This window comes from Podarcis melisellensis (assembly GCF_964234715.1).
Source record: "Podarcis melisellensis genome assembly, chromosome: 14".
NCBI lineage: Eukaryota > Metazoa > Chordata > Lepidosauria > Squamata > Lacertidae > Podarcis > Podarcis melisellensis.
This window is the reverse complement of record NC_138546.1, coordinates 45800606-45819362: the sequence shown is the minus strand read 5'-3', so window position 1 is coordinate 45819362 and position 18757 is coordinate 45800606. Positions and strand designations below refer to the sequence as shown.

At 47.3% G+C, this 18757-nt stretch overlaps 1 protein-coding gene across 6 annotated transcripts; it reads right to left on the bottom strand.

Moving 5' to 3' along the window:
• Nucleotides 1–529: 529 nt before the first annotated feature.
• Nucleotides 530–17371, bottom strand: LOC309356300 (sodium/nucleoside cotransporter 1-like). 6 transcript variants are annotated; one of them, XM_081887697.1, is made up of 14 exons: nt 16287–17327; nt 15411–15515; nt 15078–15166; nt 14449–14549; nt 12807–12996; nt 10716–10857; nt 9429–9542; nt 8132–8209; nt 7145–7225; nt 5553–5633; nt 4798–4923; nt 3503–3633; nt 2633–2801; nt 530–1632 (listed from the first exon to the last, which is right to left on the bottom strand). In XM_081887697.1, the coding sequence occupies exons 2-14, from the start codon at nt 15477–15479 to the stop codon at nt 1324–1326; spliced, it is 1680 nt and encodes a 559-aa protein (XP_081743823.1). In that variant the 5' UTR covers nt 15480–15515; nt 16287–17327; the 3' UTR covers nt 530–1323. The 6 variants fall into 6 exon arrangements, with proteins under 6 accessions (XP_081743823.1, XP_081743822.1, XP_081743824.1 ...); XM_081887696.1 differs by having other exon boundaries at nt 15411–15512; nt 16287–17326; XM_081887698.1 differs by lacking the exon at nt 16287–17327 and adding an exon at nt 16248–16273 and having other exon boundaries at nt 15411–15512.
• Between the last annotated feature and the right edge of the window lie 1386 nt (nt 17372–18757).

The following is an 18757-nucleotide window of genomic DNA, read 5'->3' as shown; positions in this document are numbered from 1 at the left end:
ACACTAGCTCAGGAGCAGAGCAAATGCTCCAGGGAGCCTCAGGCCTGCCAGGAATTCATATTTGGCCCATGAGGCTGTTTTCCCCAAACTATACCTACATGCCTGGTGCTTGGTGTCCTATATGATCGAGGATGGAGCAGGTAGAGATGCAACTACCAGGTCACAACTGACAGCCTTTAAGTGCACTCTCTGTTGTGCACTGGCAAGGGAAAGTGGGCTTTGGCTCTTCTAAGGCAAACGGTATTCATTTGCAGTTAGGTGGTAGAGTCAAAGCCTGCTGGCTCTAGTGTTCCCTTGGGGAACACCCTCATACACCCAATGCTGGGACGGCATGGGGTCTTTGAAGTCTCAACTTCAGGACTTCAAAGTGCCAGATTACTTGATGTCTTCGACTAGAGGCAATTGATGTGTGGGCAACCCCACACACCTGTCAGCTTTGGCCCATGAAAACCTAAAAGGTCTCCCACCCCTGTTTTCCATGGCAGAAATGCCAGGTTCAGTTCCTGGCATTTTCAGTTTAAAAGTGGGAAACCCTGAATTGCTCCTGCTGCCAGTGTCAACAGGCAATACTGGGCTGGATGACTTGATATAGGGAAACTTCCTGGGTACCCAAGATAAAACAAGCAAGGAACAAAAGAAAAATGGCTTGTTGGATTTGGGTAAATCAGGAGTTCCATTGCCAACACAGAAGGCAGCAATGAGCTTCAGGATGTGCAGGGTTTTCATGTTGGTTTCCTGTGCCAGGGCTTCATCGCTTTCCTGTACACAGCTACCAAGGCTGCATATATTACTATAAAACCTTGGGGCTGTTGCGCACACAAGGTTGCTGATGTGCAACCGGAATAGGTGACTTTCTCATTTTAATTACTCTCCATTTCTCATTTGCCTAGTCTTTAGTTCAGTTTGTTACTACACATTGCTACTGCAGTTAGTGATTTCTTGGCTACTGCAGGAAGCTCCTGCAGCCAATCAGAAGCTGCAGAAGCTCCGTTGGACATTCAGCTTCCAAAATAGTTCACAAACTGGAACAGTCACTTTTGGGTTTGTGACGTTTGGGAGCCAAACATTCAAAAACTAAGCTGTTTGAAAATCAAGGTACTGTACATGCATTTTTGCACACATCACTTGACAGGAGAACTACAGTACAAAATTCAGAGAAGTGCAAATTTCAAAGGATTTACTGTGTTTCAGTATTGCTTTGGAAAATGAGAAGTGGGCAGGTTTGCCTTTAAAAGTGAACTGAATCCAATTTCTCTTTCAGTCCAGTGTACAACCACTTTCTGCTGTGCTGTGTCCCTAGCCTCAAACCCAACTGCACAATGGTCAGGTATTGTTGCAATGGTTGGGTCTGGGGGACAGTTGTACACAACAGGTGTTGGTGTGTGAGACCATTGAACTGACATTTCCCCTCCACCATATGATTGGCGCACTTGCCGAAATCCACTGCTTGTGTGTCCCGTCCCACTCGGGTAGTCCTTTCAATCGTTTCTCTTTGTAGCCCGAGAGCTGTTGATAAGCCACAAACTCATTTAAGAATATCTTGATTCCTAGAAGCTCAGCTACCACCGGGGCATCCTCCCAACTTGCTCCCAACAAGAATGCTACAGGCACCAGGACATAGGAACAGATCAACTGGAAACCAGAGGGAAAAGAAAGGTTTAGAAATAAAATCAATGGTCAGTTAACCACATGACTTCTGCCATCCCAGGCCACCTTCCCCACCCATTCTCACTGGCACCCATACTATCCATGACACAAACTCACTTCCCATCTCTACTCCTGCCCAGCTACCCCCCATCTGTCATGAATCCACAGTAAATCCTCCACACTAAGATTATAGGAGAGGGCTAGATTAGGGATGGGCAACCTGTGGCCCTCAACCTAATTTCATGTGGGTAGGGGGAGCCTGGAGAGTGAAATGGGAAAAAATGGGGACAGGAAGTTGAAATGGGCAGAGTGATGGTGTAAGGGACTGGGCAGAGGAGGAATGGTAGAGGCCGCCTCCCTATCCTAACCCTTCCAGGGAGGAGGAAGATGAAGACAGTACAGATTTGCAATGGGTTTGAGGGAGGTCACAGCTCAGAGGCAGATGAGAGGGAAAGCTGGGGAATCATGGGAGAGCCAGAATAACACCCAGTTGACACGTTGTCATTAGAAAGCATTCCAGACCCTCCATCTCCCAGAACCCGGCGAGCCTTAAAAGTAGGAGAGCAAAGAGCTCAAAGACAAAAGGGCATGTAGCAACACCCATAGAGGAGATGATGAGACAGACAAATGAGGAAGTGGGAGAGACGGGGTGGCGATTCACTCGGGACAACGCCATTATCCAAAAGGCTGGGTTCTATAGCCTCTCTCTGTAAAAATTGAAATAAAGGACGGCAAGAAACTTTTTCTTGTCTTTATACTTTCCTGGGCAACCAGCCGGGAGCCGCTGACAGCATTCTGACAGATGGAAGCAGTGGGGGGAAGCCCTCTGCACCAGTCGGTTCAGATGTCTGACCTGTCCTTGCCCTGGCAACCCATTGAGTGAGAGGGCAAGAGAGCCAATAAGTGACAATACACATATCATTCCCTCTTAGCATCCGTTGACCACCCTGGTGTACTCACAGGGTGGCTGCCTTGTGGATGGTACCTGGAAGGAGAGTTCTGGCAGATTGACCATGCCTCCCAGCCAAGCGAGAGCAGCATTGATGAACTCCAGTACAGCCAGGAATGCTATCAGGTTGGCTGCGATGTTGGCTACCAGCCCCACAGAGACAGCTGCTCCATTGCTGGCAGCTTCCAGGACATTTTTCTCCTCCCTGCACCAACAATACACCAAGTGAGAAGAAAACAGGCCCAAAAATTGCCGCCTCTGGCAAAGCAGCAATGACATACAAAGCTCCACCACGTAGAGCTCAGCAGACAATTCTGCATCCTACTATCTGAGGGCTTGTCCACATTTGAGCATTATTTAGCTGTTAATCCACTTGACTTAGACCTGCGCATATTAATCCCATTTGACTTAGACCTGCGCATATTTTGATTTGTATATGAGGAGCAACTCTAGTCGTTCTATTTATAGCAGTAAATGGTCTAAATTGTTGATTCCACTGGGGCAGTTAAGTACTCATGCCAAATAATTACTGGCAGGGTGTGCATGCAGTCTCTGGCTAACATGCTGCTCACTACGCCTGGGGTGGGTAGAACCTCCAGATGTTGAAGTATAGCTCTCATTGGCCATTGCTGGCTCAGAGTGATGGGAGATGGAATGCAACAACATCTGGAGAGCCAAAGATTCATCAACTGAGTCCTATACTGCAATAGTTCTCCCTACTTCACATTGGCTTCTTTTCCAAGCTTTCTCTGTTTCTCTTTGCTATGGAGAAGTTGTGCAAAGATGCTCCTGTGTCTCTCAGATGTTGACTCCCCTAGTTCTGCACCCCTCTTCCCACTTAATCCTGCACCCTTCCAGGATCCTTTGGACAGCCTCGTGATCCTCATGTGCTCTGACTACACTCACCCACAAGCAATTTTCACGCCCTCCTGGCTCCGGAACTTAGATTCTTCCACTTCTGGGTAGACGAGCTTAGCCATAGCCAAAGCACAAGGTGCTGCCATTACTGAAGCAGCAATCAAGGATGAGGCATCAATCTGTAGCAGGATGTAAATGCAGGATTGTGATCTTGGATGCATATCTCAGTAGCACCACAATACAGTAGAATGATGGGATGGCAGGCATATTTGGTGTCCCCAAAGAACTAAAAAATGTTACATATTAAACCCTGAAAGCCACTTTGCTCTTTGACATGTGGTGGACAATGAGAGACGGGGCCTGTTTGGTGGTGGCAGTTTCTGTCATGAACTTCAGCGTGAAACCATATTTATATGGATTACAGACCAATAAGCTAAATGCAAGAGCCCTTGGAGTTGTCCAGCCATTACTCTCTCAAGTACTGTGCCCTCCAGAAAGGGCACATGGTAAAATGGGAACTTGCCTTCTACAACCAGGACCTTGGTCCACCTTGCTTAGAACTGTTTACACTGGTTGGCAGAGGCTCTCCAGGGTTTCAGGCAGTGCACATTTCCAGACCTACCTGGAAATGCTAGGGAGTCAACCTGGGACCTTTTGCATGCAAAACATGCTTTCGGCAGCTATGGCCCTCCACCTTGGCACTGTTTGTATGAAGTTCATCTCAGGTTCAAACCGTGGTATCTCCAGGTAGGGATGAAAGACCCCTGTCTGCCTGATAGTCAGTGCAACCAATAATGGAGCTAGATTTTTTTCCAGGAGGAGCTGAAGAACTCTCCGTTGAAGGAATCAGGTACATGCCCCTACAACAATGAAAAATTTACCACCAAGCTGAGCAAGCCAGCCAGACTTCTTCAGCGGTCCCCATCCAGGATGGGCAAGGCTGGAAAGGTCATGTGGTGGAATGGACTTCTCCAAGAATCTTGTTGGCGCACTTCATTACCCGAAATACATCCAAAGGCCTGCAATTGGCAGGGGCTGAGTGGTGTTTTGGTACAAAACTAATAGCCAATGTAACATCCTGGTTAGATTGGATGTGAGCAATTTAATCTGCAAAGTGTGCTGCAAATAAGGAACTGCAGGCCAAACACAACTCTTTAGGACAGAAGTGCAGAAACTCTGGCCCTCCAGATGTTGCAGAACTGCAACTCCCAGCACCCCTGGCCAGAGGCCATAATTTCTGGGGCTGATGGGAGTTCAGGGACATTGACAAAGCCAAAGGTTCCCCATCCGCAGTCTAGAAGAATCCCCTTGCACTTGGGTAGCTCTCTGCATTGCTGACTCACCCCAAACGAAATGTAAGCTCCCATCACACTGCCGGCAATGGTGGCAAAGCCTCCAGTCATCACAGCATGAACCTCTGACCGCGTCATGTCCAGCAGGTAGGGACGGATGAGCAGTGGGGCTTCTGTCTGGAGGGCAGAAGGGGAAAAAAGGGGAGAGGCACATGTTGCAGAGTTTTTGCCCCCTAGTTTGCAGCCCTAGGAACAGCACTCACAGAAGTAGTGAATTTAGAGAGATTTTTGCTTCCAGAGCAAATGTAACCAAACAGAACAAATCACAGTCTTGAAGTAAAACGCTCCTGATCTGATTGTGCTCAAATTTGGGCATTTTGAGACGATGATGTATAGTGCCTTTCATCAGTTGATCTCAGGGAAATTCACAACATAAAAATACAAGATGAAAACACAAAATGCATAAGAAAAACAAGAGCAACAGACACACTAACCAATAACCCCTGCCCACTACCCCCTCCCACAAACACATTTAAAAGGGTACAGGACATTAATCATCCTGGTTGGAGAGGAATGTTTTTTCCCTGGCTCCAGTGGTGTAGCGTGGGTTGTCAGCACCCGGGGCAAGGCAAGTAATTTGCGCCCCCTAACCCGTGGATTTGCGCCCCCTAACCCTAACCCACAGATGTTGCGCCCGGTGCGGCCAGCCCCCCATGCACCCCCCACGCTACGCCACTGCCTGGCTCCTAAAGGTGTATAATGAAGGTTTGCCTGGGGCAGGGGTAAAAACGAGAAACCCTGCTTACCATTCCCACAAACACGTTCCCCACCACACTCAGAGATTCCGTGGCTGCTGTGCCCATGGTGATCTGCAGGAGCCAGGACAACTGCAGGAAGGAGTAGGAGACGGTCAGAGGGCATTACTGCCCTGTCACACAGCCTGCGAGACTTAGTATTATTATTATTAATTGTCATTTATTAAATTTGTATGCTGCCCTACACCCGCAGGTCTCAGGGCCATTCACAGGATAAAATCACGATAGAAAAATACAGAATACATAATCAAAACAAGAACAACCCCATAACCCACCACGTCCCCAACACATTTTGAAAGGGCATTGGATGTCGATCAATCTAGTTAAAGCAGAACATTTTTGCCTGGCTCCTAAAGGTGTCTAATGAAGGCGCCAGCTGAACCTCTCTGGGGAGAGCATTCCCCAAAAGGGGAATCATTGCAGAAAAGGCCTGTTCTCGTGTTGCCATCCTCCAGACCTCTCATGGAGGAGGCACATGAAGAAGGGCCTCAGAAGTTGATCTCAGGGTCCGGGTGGGTTCATATGGAAAGAGGCGGTCTTTGAGGTATTGCAGTCCTGAGCTGTTTAAGGCTTTATAGGTTAAAACCAGCACTTTGAATGGGCCCCAGAAACTAATTGGTAGCCAATGCAGTCGGACCAGGATCGGTGTAACATGCTCAAAGTCTTGCCCCAGTGAGAAACCCGGCTGCTGAATTCTGTACTAACTGAAGTTTCCGAACCGTCTTCAGAGGCCACCCTACATATAACGCATTGCAGTAATCTAACCTTGAGGTTACCAGAGCATAGACAATGGTAATTAGGCTATCCCTGTCCAGATAAGGGGTAGCTGGGTCAGCAGCCAAAGTTGATGGAAGGCACTCTGTGCCACTGAGGCCACCTGAGCCCCAAGACTTGACAACGAAGATCTTCAGTAGCTATGAATTTTCTTCTTGCTTTTGTTTGGCTCACCTTGCAAGCACAGCCATTCCCCATACCCATTCCTTAGCTATGAAGCTTAGCAATGAGCGAATGCAGAACTTATTGGGTTCAGCCTTTGGTGTCTCCAGATAGGGCCCAAAGACCCCTCTCTTGAAATGTCAGAGAGCTGCTGCCAGTAGACAAGATGGAGCTGTGTAGACCAAGGATTTGACTCAGTATAATAAGGCTTCCTGTATTCCTTCCTTTTTTGCAGATAGCATAGTTGGTCTCTGCTTCTCGTCCCCTCCATCACACATGTCCTAGTACTGACTTTCCATCAACAAACCCTCCCCTTTGTGACAGCAACCACTCTTCCTGCCCCCTTCTCTCTACCACAGCCATGTTGGTTGCCTCATCTTCCCTGCAAGAGCAACTGCTTCTCCATCCTTGTGGCATGACCTCCCTCCCCACTAGCAGGCAGCAGTGCCTTACCTAGGTTTCCCACATCGTCCAAAATCTTCACACACACTTATCTTGGGAGTTTTTCTCCAGAGCTCGGAGATCTTTCATGATCTTTTAGAATACCGTAAGTTGCATGGTAGAGAGAAATGGTTGACCCTCCTCAGCTACACAGTGGGGGCTCAAAAGCATCTCTCCACTGCCCAGAGCCTTGTGCTCAGCATTACCTTCAGGATTATGAACTGCATGACTCCCAGGTAGTAGAGAATGGACATCACACAGCTGAAGAAGACAATGATGGGCAATGACTGGAGGCAGAAAGCAAACAGTGAACATCAGGCTTTAGGGAGTTCTAGACAACCTACAACACAGCATATATAGGGGTTGATTATAAAGTTCAGCACAGAAGGTCTGAGCAGCTTGTAAGGTGCAGAATGTTATAGAAATCCTGGGCACAGTGAGCTAGTCCAATGGCCCACACTGGCAAAGCGAAGTAGACTTAACATGGTTGGACATCTGTGGAGTTAACACAATGGCCAGAAACTCACCACTTGGCTTGTTTGGGAGCATTTGTGAGTGCAAATTCCAGGAAGACAGCAGCAGCTTTGTGGAGGTTATGGGCAAGGTGCCCTCTGATGCCTCCTAAGTGTTGCTTCTGTGTCTGCCACCTGCAAGCTTATCGGGGTAAGAGGAGGTAGAAAGTAGTAGGGACAGGTGTTGGTGGGGAAAGCACAGTAGCTCTCATCTCCCAGGATTTCCTCACCCTGGTGCTGAAAAGAGTAGCACTCAGTGAAGCTGCTTTAGCTGCCCTCTTCACTTTCCCCAATGTCTCCAACATGCGCAGTGCACATCAGAACAGAACCCAGAAGCATTGGAGACAGGGAAGATGGCAGCAGCTAAAACTACCTGGCCTGGCATGAATTTTCCAAAGGACATAGCTCTTAAAAGAAATCAAAATTAAGAATGCTGATGTCAACCACAGATGGGCTCCATGGACCCTGGCATTTTTTGTGCCACTATGGCAGATAACGACACTAGGCCTATTGCCCAGACTGTAGCCCACAGCTCAGAAGGGTCTTATCCCAGTCCAACCACGCAGTGAAAAGCCAGCCTCTTGTGTCAAGGACTCAATAGTAAAGATGACTCAGAGAAGGATAAGGCGAAAGAGAGAAAGAGAGAGAGAGATTAGGGTCAAACATGCCCCTTAAGCTAACCTGAAAAGCAAACGCCTCTTGGATCAATTTGTCTCCAAAGACGAAGCTGGAACCAGCTGTGGTGTAGTTCAGGAATGTCTATAAGGGAACGGAGGGAATGTTGAGGAGAATGAGTATGCATAGGACTTTACTCAGTTGCATTGGATAAGGCGGAGACCTAAGTGCTTATTTTGGAACATCTTTCCTGAAATGTACATATGATGTTACAGTGGACAGTTCAAGCATCGTTGTGAAGCCAGAGGTGCTACTCGTGCAAGTCTTATTCAGGGCTCATGACCCTGGTCACCACACAATAGATAGCTTTCCCCCACTGCTGCTCAGAGACTCTCTCTTTTTTTAACAAGCCCACCACTTCCCCCATAAAGAGCCCTTGCCACCACCATTAGGAAGCTCCCTTATATTAGATTATCTAGTTGAGAGTTGGCAACAGCTATCCAGGGTTTCAGACTGGATCTTCCCTGGTCCTACCTGGAGATGTTGGGGGCCTTCTGCATACAAGACTATGGCTAACCGGCATGCTGGGAGCAAGGAAAGATGGCAACAGTCAGAGAGCAAGACTTCTGGCTACTTTGGCCATCTATGGTGACAGTGGCGGGAGAAAGGGAAGAGGAAGTCCCTTCACAGGTGGTGGCATTAAGAGAAGGAGAGCTGTATTGACATTGCACTGCCACTGATGCCACCACCAAAGTTAGGTGGCTCCCCGCCATCTGAACCAGTTCTGTTCAACCCCATTGAGGGAAATCAAACCGCCATGCTAGCTCACTATCTGTGGACCAGGGTGGTGTTGGAGCAGCTTGATATACCCCTAATGGAATGCATTCTTATATACCGTGAACACCCTGCATTGCCTTTTCCATTTGCTTGGGTCTTTATTTCACATTTTCAAGACACCTGCCACTCCCGCCTGTCTCAGGAAGGGCTGCTGTCTTTCTCCTGTGTTAGGATGTTTGGCACATGAAGCTGCCTTGCACCAGGGGTAGCCAATGTGGTGCCCTCTAAATGTTCTTGGGCTGCAAGTCCCATTGTTCATGACAATTGGCCTTGCTGGCTGAGCTGGATGGGAGTTTAGAGTCTAACAATATTCACGGGGCTCTACATTGGCTACCTCTACCTAATACTGAGTCTGAACATTGGTTGAACTTGAACCAAACCAGTCCTGTTTATTCCATCTAGCAGCTGCTCTCCAAGATCTGGGGTAGAGGATGCTACTGGATCTGCAATTGGGGCTGAATGTGGGAGCCGGGGAGTGCAAAGAATGCACTTAGATGTAGTCATTTCCAACAACACTGCTCTGCACCTGAATCTGAGTACCAAGCCACTGGAAGGCCTGAAATCCAGGTTCTGTCCGGATGATGAACACTCCAAGGATAAACTGCAGGCCAAGCCCCCAGAACACAGCTCTCCATGACACCTGCAACACAGCACAAGAGGGAATCTTGTGAATAAAGAAACCAAGGGACATGTCAGTGAGAATCAATGATAGCCCCAGGTTGCAGAAGTGCTAGCCTCAGGATTAACAAAGCACATTGATTTCTTGAATTCACTGGAGAAGGAGGCAACAATGATCCCCAGCATGAATAGGGTGGTTGCTATGGAAAGTCCAAAAAATCAGCTCAAATTCTGCATATTTCAATTGGATTCTGTGAGAGAGGGTCTTAAGTGAGCAAAACAACTGAATGGGAGCCATTTGAACTTGTCAGCTGTTGCCCCCAAAGGGAAAAAGCAGAGCAGATGGAGTAACCCAGTGTGGCCTAGTGGTTAGAGCGTCAGGCTAACACTGGGGAGGTCTATGTCCAAACTCTGACTCAGCCATAAAGGTTGCTGAATGACCTCTCAGGCAGTCCCACCTCACACGGATTAAAATGGGGAAGGGGATGCCTCATAGGCTGCCTGGAAAGGTAGGGCATAAATAAACTGTCCTTCATTCTGTGTCTTCAGAAACAGATGCTGGACTGCCATTTGTTGGAACGCTCCAGTTCTGGACTTCTGGCATCAAGCAAGGCCTACAACCCACTGTAACTGTTTTATCGTTATGAAGTTCTATCTTGCCCAACCACTCTGCAGGTTTTATTTAAAATCTGGCACCTGAGCTCTAGCAGAATCTCAGCCCAATTCTATGACTGCTAATTCTCAAGTTAAGCCCCACTGAACTCTGAGAAGATTACTCCCAGGGATAGATACCGTATTTTTTGCTCTGTAAGACTCACTTTTTCCCTCCTAAAAAGTAAGGGGAAATGTGTGTGCGTCTTATGGAGCGAATGCAGGCTGCACAGCTATCCCAGAAGCCAGAACAGCAAGAGGGATTGCTGCTTTCACTGTGCAGCGATCCCTCTTGCTGTTCTGGCTTCTGAGATTCAGAATATTTTTTTTCTTGTTTTCCTCCTCCAAAAACTAGGTGCGTCTTGTGGTCCGGTGCGTCTTATAGAGCGAAAAATACGGTACATAGGATTGTGGGTTTTATAGACTGGGAAGGTGGCAGGAAATTGTGGGTTGCAGATGTATCAAATCATCTGCGGGAAATTATGGGTTGCAGGTGTATCACATCATCTAAGGACCCCAGGCCAAAGAAAATGCAGCTACTTACGGCTCCGTGGTGTTTGGAGCAGACAAAGAGCACCAGCACCAGCGCAGCGAAGCCACCCAGGGACACCAACTGCTCTCGCCTCTGGGACATGTCAAGAACCAGCCACACTACCAGGCCGATCAAAATGATTGCACACAGCACCCTAGGAGGGAAGCAGATCACCACCATTGCAGAGATACACCCAGACAGGCTTTGCTAAATAAATGAGATTTGTTGGGGAGGCTGTTCTTCACATCCTGATGGTTGGGATGCAAGACTGTGTCCATACATGATTATGGGATTCACCCCCATCCTCAATCCCTTCCACTGTCTAGCTAAGATAGTTTTATTCTAGCAAGCACGTGGCCTGCTGGACTGAAGGGTTATAGAACTGAACTGTTGTCTTTTGAGCTCTTTCTTCTGGCACATCACTTGCCAACAGAACTTGGTTGAAGTTCTCTGCCATTTCTATTGGGTTTGGGTTTTTTGCCATTTTATTGTATAACATTGAATTTAGGGATGGGGGATAGATTTGATTCAGTAAGCAACTGATGCTGAATCTTTCAAATTTGTACTTTCCCATACAATCTATGAACGAAAACGCAACCATCCTTTGAAATTTACTCTTAACTGGAATTTTGCAATGCAGTTCTCCAAACAAATGGTGTTCACAGAAATATATATTTTAGGGGGAAGTGTGCATAAAAATGAAGCTATTTGTAAAAAACAACATGCAAAAATGCATTATATTGGACAAAATTGCTTGCAAAAATGTGTACATTAGTCAGCATTGCCCATACAAATGTGTTCATTATAAGATATTTGCACTAAAATGCTGATTAATTTTCATGAGTGTTTACCCCCCACCAAAAGAAAGAAAGAAAGAAATGCTGCAAAATGTGTAAAACTGTATTTAAGACTGAAAAAATGAGCTGTACCTTTAAGAAAAATGATAATTTTCAGTGTGGAATAAATCACGGCAGAGCTGTCCGTCTACAGCAAGATACCGTATTTTTTGCACCATAACACTCACTTTTTTCCTCCTAGAAAGCACGGGGAAATGTCTGTGCGTGTTATGGAGGAAATGCCTACGGGTGGCATGCCTACAAATTTTTCTCCTCTAAAAACTACGTGCGTGTTATGGTCAGGTGCGTGTTATAGAGCGAAAAATACGGTACATTTACAGAGCGCAACTCTATACAGGTTTACTTTGAGGTACCGTATTTTTCGTCCCATAGGGTGCTCCGTCCCATAGGACGCGCCTAGTTTTTTTGGGAGGAAATAAAGGAATTTCCCCCCCCCTTTATTTCCCCCCCCCAAAAGCAGGTCGGAGAACAGTGGTATGGCGGCGCTCCGCCTCCCCACTGTCCCCTGAGCTTGTGGGGCTGGCCGATGTCTGCCCAGCGCGCTGGGCGCTCTGCTTCAGGGCACCCCGCACGCTGGGTGGCAGGCTATCTGCAGCGTGGGGATGTCTGCCCGGTGCGCGGGGCGCCCTGAAGCAGAGCGCCCCTTGCGCCGGGCAGCAGGCTGCTATCCACAGCGTGGGGAGCCCTGCGGGAACTCCCGTAATGCTCCCCACGCTGCGGATGTCTGCCCGGCGTGAGGGGCGCTCTGCTTCAGGGCGCCCTGCGTGCCGGGCGGCAGGCTGCTATCTGCAGCATGGGGAGCCCTGCGGGAACTCCCGTAATGCTCCCCACACTGCGGATGTCTGCCCGGCACGAGGGGCACTCTGCTTCAGGGAACTCCCGCAGGGCTCCCCACGCTGCAGATAGCCTCCTGAAGCGCACCAACCCCTCTCGCTCTCCAAGCTTCAGCGAAAGCCTGTATTCGCCCCATAGGATACACACAGATTTCCTCTTCATTTTTGGAGGGGACAAAGTGTGTCCTATAGGGTGAAAAATACGGTAAGTCCCATTTCGTTCAGTGGGGTTTGCTGCCAGATTAAGTATGTTGAGAAGTGCACCATCCTGAGCATATATGCAAAAGTTTCCCTTGCAGTCTTCATGATGGATGGGGCGGAGATTGCTCCTATTTTTTAAAATTTTAATTTATTTAATCATTAAATGATTAAATCGCTCCTATTCAGATCTGCGCAGCAAGCCCCGAACTCACCATTTCAGCCATGGCCAGATGCTCCGGCAGCATTTTCGGAAAGGGCTGAACATCTGGAAAATCTTGGAACCCCAGAATTTCTTGACCATGCTATAGATCATGAAACAAACCACCAGGGCAGTCAAAATGACCAAAGCCAAGGCTCGGTCAAAGTCCAGCCAACAGGCTGCAATGAAGTAGGCCACATAGCCTAGAGAGAAGAGATGAAAAGGTCAGGAAATGCACCTGTGGGTCAAATCCTTTGCCAACAGTGCAGGGCTGGGCTCCGCTTTCTCCCTGTTGTTGTCAAGATATTATTCTCTCTAGGCTGTTGCACTGAGGTAAGATACTGCAATGTTGAAATCTAGCAAGTTGCCCCACCTCATTCGGTATTTAGGCCGCATTCAATAGCAAACAGCTGTGGGCAATTCTGGACAGTGGACTTTGGTCCATTAGGACAAAGTGGGCATGGCTCCATCAATCTCAGCCTGCCCTTTGCCAACCCCTGCCTCCCTACTTAACAACCAGCCTCCTAGTCTTGGTGTTGCATTTGTAGGACTCAGCAGGAAGGTAAAAAAGGTAAAGGTACCCCTGATGTCCAGTCGCGGACGACTCTGGGGTTGCGGAGCTCATCTCGCTTTACTGGCTGAGGGAGCCGGCGTTTGTCCGCAGACAGCTTCCGGGTCATGTGGCCAGCATGACTAAGCCACTTCTGGTGAACCAGAGCAGTGCACAGAAACACCGTTTACCTTCCCACCAGAGTGGTACCTATTCATCTACTTGCACTTGACGTGCTTTCAAACTGCTAGGTGGGCAGGAGCTGGGACCGAGCAACGGAGCTCACCACATCGTGGGGATTCAAACCGCCAACCTTCCGATCAGCAAGCCCTAATGGTCTAAACCACAGAGCCACCTGAGTCCCTAGCAGGAAGGTAGATGGTTACAAATGCAGAATTAAGTCTTGAGGGAAATGGCTCTTGCACCACCTACTGTTCGGCTCCCTGTCTTCTGCCCTACCAGTCCCAATGGGCACCAGGCACAATTCTTTTAGAGGGCTTCGTAGGGGAGCTATATCCTACAAGTGCTCATCACTTTGCTCTCAATCAAAGATCCCTCCCAATGTTCCATCTGAGCCAAAATTTATTTGGATTTTTTTAAAAGCTCCTCCTGAAACACCGGGGGAATTTTGGTCTTCCCCAGGGAACATTGTTTTCATATTGGTGAAGAAAGCAATGGGCTTACTTCCTACACCTTCCTGTCTTAACCTGTTGCTTCCTTCGTACACCGGCTTGAACTTAACAATCACGTTGCATTCAGCATGACACGAGCTGAAATTGCTCAGAATGCTGCCGTTCCTGTACTGCAGGGGGTTGGATTAGACAACCCTTCGGGTCCCTTCAAACTCTATAATTCCAAGGGGGGAAAGCCATTAGAGAATCTCACCTCTTCCCACCCCCCCACCCAAGACTATTCAGCAGAATGCTCTCCCCCAATGTCACCATCCACAATTGGTGTGGAGACGTTTAGAGGGGTCATATATGATCGGCTCATGTGGCCTAGAGGTTTACCAAAAGGGAAGAAAAACCAAATTATTAGGTGTATCGCCCCACTCCTTCCAGTGCCACAAAAGTGTCAAGGATGTGTGTATGCATAATAGCCTCACCTGCACACAGGATGCCCAAGAAGATCTTCCGTAGTATCTTGGCGTGAGCCTTGCAAAAGCACCTTGCTTTAGAGAAAGGCTCAGCTGCTGCATTCTGGATCCTGAAGAGAATCACACCAAGAGAATAAGCCTGGATACATGTCTGAAAGAGGGGGAACGGGGCTGCCATTTGTAGCTCCAGCAGTCCCAGGTGTCCTGCAAGAGGCTGGAGGAGCTTCTGCACCTGTGTGGCTCCCTTCATTCTTGTTAAAAGGTGAGGGGGAGTGGCAGATGAGGATGCTTACCTGACGCCCCTTCAAGTCACTGCTGCAGGGACCAGGGATGCAGCAGTATGACTTGGGATAACCACCTTCCCTCCAATTCTGAGGCTGTTAGGGGAGTCTAGAAGGGATACCTCCTCCTGTAAGTACCTGTCCAAACCTTAAGGTATCCTGCATTTGCTGGTTGTTTTCAAATCCTACGATTTATATGGTCTTTTATTGTGATCACTTCTTACATTTGGGGGTTAAAGCTGGGCTGGATTTTTCAGCTTCGTTGTGGCTTTATTTTTATTTGCACAATGTAAATAAAAGTGTCTAACAACTGTTTATGTATGCAGAATGAGTCATTAAAGGATATAGTTTCCATACCTCTGGAAAGAAGTATCATGCGCATCATTGCCCTCCTTGATCTCAGAAGGCCAAGGGTTCTCTGCCACCTGCGGGTTTCTGTCTGCTTCCTGCCAAAGGGCACAGGGAAATATTTCCTGTTCATAAATGCTTTTAAAGCAGCAGTTGATATTAATGCACCAGAGGTGGCCTTTGCTCTCTCTGGTCTAGGCATACAAAGGTACAGTTTTTCTACTGCTTAGAAGCCTTTTTTAGCATTAAGCGCCATATAAATTAATAAACAATGACAGCTACAACATGGTCCTCTTTTGAGAAAGTGCAAAGGGCAGAGCTAACAAGCAGTGGCGGTGTTACCGTGAGCTCTAACGCTGGATTCTCCAAACCTCTGTCGCCAGCTCCAAGTGAAATCCTGACTTCTCCCATCTCTCCGGCACTCTGCAGCTACCTGAAGTTGAACTGCTGGCAAAGACAATGCATAGTCAGTCTGGAAGCAAAGGAGCCCTCGGCACCCTCCTGTCTCAGGATCATAGCAATCCTTCTGTCTGGTCTTGTACTCATTATAAATTGGAGTGCAGACATGAATGGGCTGCAAAAGGTCCGAGCTGGGAAAAGAATTGGCCCACTAATAAAATCATAAGCCGATATCTTGCGCTGCCCAGGAGTAGGAACATAACAACACAAAGAGTCCTGCTGGATCAGGCCGATCTAGTCCAACATCCTGTTTTCACAGTGGCCCACCAGATACCTATGGGAAGCCCACAAAGCAGAACCTGAGGACAAGCTCACTCTCCTCTTCTGAGGATTTCAGCCACTGGTATTCAGAAGCATTGTTGCCTCTGCCTATGGAGGTAGATTATAGCCATTGTAGCTAGTCACTCCTCCATGAATTTGCTTGATCCTCTTTTAACATGGTGAGTAAAGGTGCAGTCTGTTGGGGCCCTTGAAAAAGTCAAAACATCACCCTCAAAGAAAAGAGATTCTCCACCTTGACAATGCACACACAGGGCTGCATGTTCCTTTCTTTGCATAGAAATGCTTTGAAAGCAAATGATACGAATGCACCAGAGATGGCCATTGTTTTTGTCTCTCTGGTCTCCTGAACCAGGTATAGAAATGCCCCCTCCCAATCGCTCGATTGTTCGACTTCTCCCAAATTAAATGCTCTCTTCCCTCAAAATAAATGCTGCCCACCCTAGTGATCTCATCCTGAGTGGCTGGCAAATAACTCACAGCAATATCGAACTCTGTCCTGCTCCTCATGAGACGTAGGGAACTCCTTCTTGGTCAGATCCACTCATGCCTCAGGCTAGGCAATGGAAAGTTATCAATTAACAGAACAGTCCAAAGAACTGGAGGCAGATCTCCTATCACAGCAAACTCCTGCTCCTCTTCACTCACGTAGGGATTGTTTATTTTCAGCCTCATTACTTCCTGCTGATAAGTATCTTTTTCTGGGAAACAGCAAGGCAGGTTCCTCCAGATGGACGAGAGCACCATCTGACCAAACTCTTCTCTGATCCCTTTATCTAGCACAGGGATGGGGAAGCAGTGGTCCTCCGGATGTTATTTGCAAAAGAACAGTACAGTGTCATTTGATGTGCTGGTCAGTTGGGAGAAGACAGTACTCTATTCTTGCCCTGTCGGACTCATCCAGGAGAGATGGGAAAGGAAATTTGGTCAAAAAATGACAGAGCTCCGTTAAAACTCCTGTTCTTTAGAGCAAGCCAGAACTGAAATGGGAAGAGGCTTCTTCCTAACACATTGTGGGGACAAGTCTGATACGCAAAGCCCTGCCTACTGGAGTCAGAGGGCTGTGCAACCTGCTCTTAAAAGATACCAGTTCATGGCATGCTGGTCTGAACTTTTAAAGTACAAGCAGAACTGGTTTCTGCTCACATGTAAACCTTATTTCCTGGTGTGCATAGGATTCCAGCCTACATGGCTTGAGATCACAATGCCTTAAGGACCGCCTTCTCTCACAAGAACTCACCTGGATATTAAGTTCTGCCTCAGGAGCCATTCTGAGGGCCCCTCCATCCTTAGAGATACGGCAGGTGCTAAATGCAGACAGGAACTTTTTGGTGGTTGCACGCCAACTCTGGAGCATCCTTGCACTCGAAGGCTTGCTTGACACAGACATCCAGTGAAGACCTTTTTATTCTCCCATGCTGTTCAGATTTAGTTATCTATCAATGACTGGGCTTTTCTGCCACTCCATTTTTTATCTGGTTGTTTCACTTATTTGTATGATTGTTGTTATTTTATTAGTATTTTCAACCTAATTTTAAGTAAACCATTCTGGAAGGCCGAGGTCTAAAATAGGCTACAAATCCTATGAATAAATGGAAGATTTACGTTCCTGTTTCTAGAAGCTCCTGTTTCTTAAAACAAAAGCAAAAATGGGATTAAATTGACTGCAATCAGGAAGAGAATAACCTTTAATCCTTGCAAATTCACTTGCGGAAAACACAACATGCTAAAGTCCCTTTGGAGAGCTGCTGGTGCCAACTGCTTTACCACCAACCTTGGAAGGCACAGATAACAAATTAGCAGCCTCTTTAGTCATACTGAACTAGGCAGTTCTGTTATCTGTTAGCAGTGGTTGTTGGGGTTTTTTAATAAGAAAAAAAAACATATTTTTGCATTGATTTTCAAGAGAACAGGGTATATAAAAAATAATTAAACTGATGTATCCTTCATCCCAATCCTTCCCGTCCATGCGTGTCTAGATTTCTTGTGACCTGTGCTAATTTAAAATTAAAATTCAGAATTAAAAATAATTGAAACAAAATAGTCACGGGAATAGGATGGGTCCTTAAAACACATGTATCTGGTGTCAAAGGCTACTCCATTCGCAAACTGCTGATGACAGCTCTCAGCCACTTAATATAGCTTTTAAATAGCTTGGGAGACAAGATGGAACCATGAGGGTCAAGGCAGGAAATCTCCCATGGTGCTGAAAACAGTGCCTTCCCACAACATTTTGGAAATAGCCCTGGAGGCGGGAGCAAAATTACTTAGTTCTATTGCCTGCAGTCACACCTAAGTTTCCATTAGAGATAAATTGAGTCTTGGGGGAAGAATGGTTAAATACTGGGCCTATTAGTACCATTGTTAGAGGTAAGCAATCGCTTTCAATATTACAGGCCACCTCAGCCAACTAGGTCCTCCATTCCTACAGCATAAAGTAGCTGTGTTGAGTCTGAACCTCAGTGATCTGTCTGTGACAATGGGCTCACAAGCCCCTCATTTAACGGAGCATTACCAATCCACTGTGTGGCAAACTGGTAAGTCAGGGGAATTGTAGGACATCACTGCAGTCAAACCAACAATTCCTCCTTGGGCAGATGGGCATGTGAAGAGACCAAGACCCATAGAGCTTTCTTGTAGAATGTGCTAGAGGGAACTCTGTGAGATCACTTCTTTTGTCTGCCTGGGCAGGAAGCTGGAATGCTACCGACTTCCTGCTTACCTGGGCAGTCTTTCCTCATCAGGCTTGCAAGCTGACCACATGTGTGCGTCTGAGCTCAAGCACCATTTTTAAACTTACATTTTGTACCTTTGTAACTTAAGTTGCCTCCATTTTGCTACTGTAAAGTTAAGACTGCTAATTGAAGTGACCTCTGTGAAGTGGAGCAATCGGTTGGATTTAACAGGAAAATATATCAAGAAGAAGATACATCAAAGGGTCGGTATGTCGG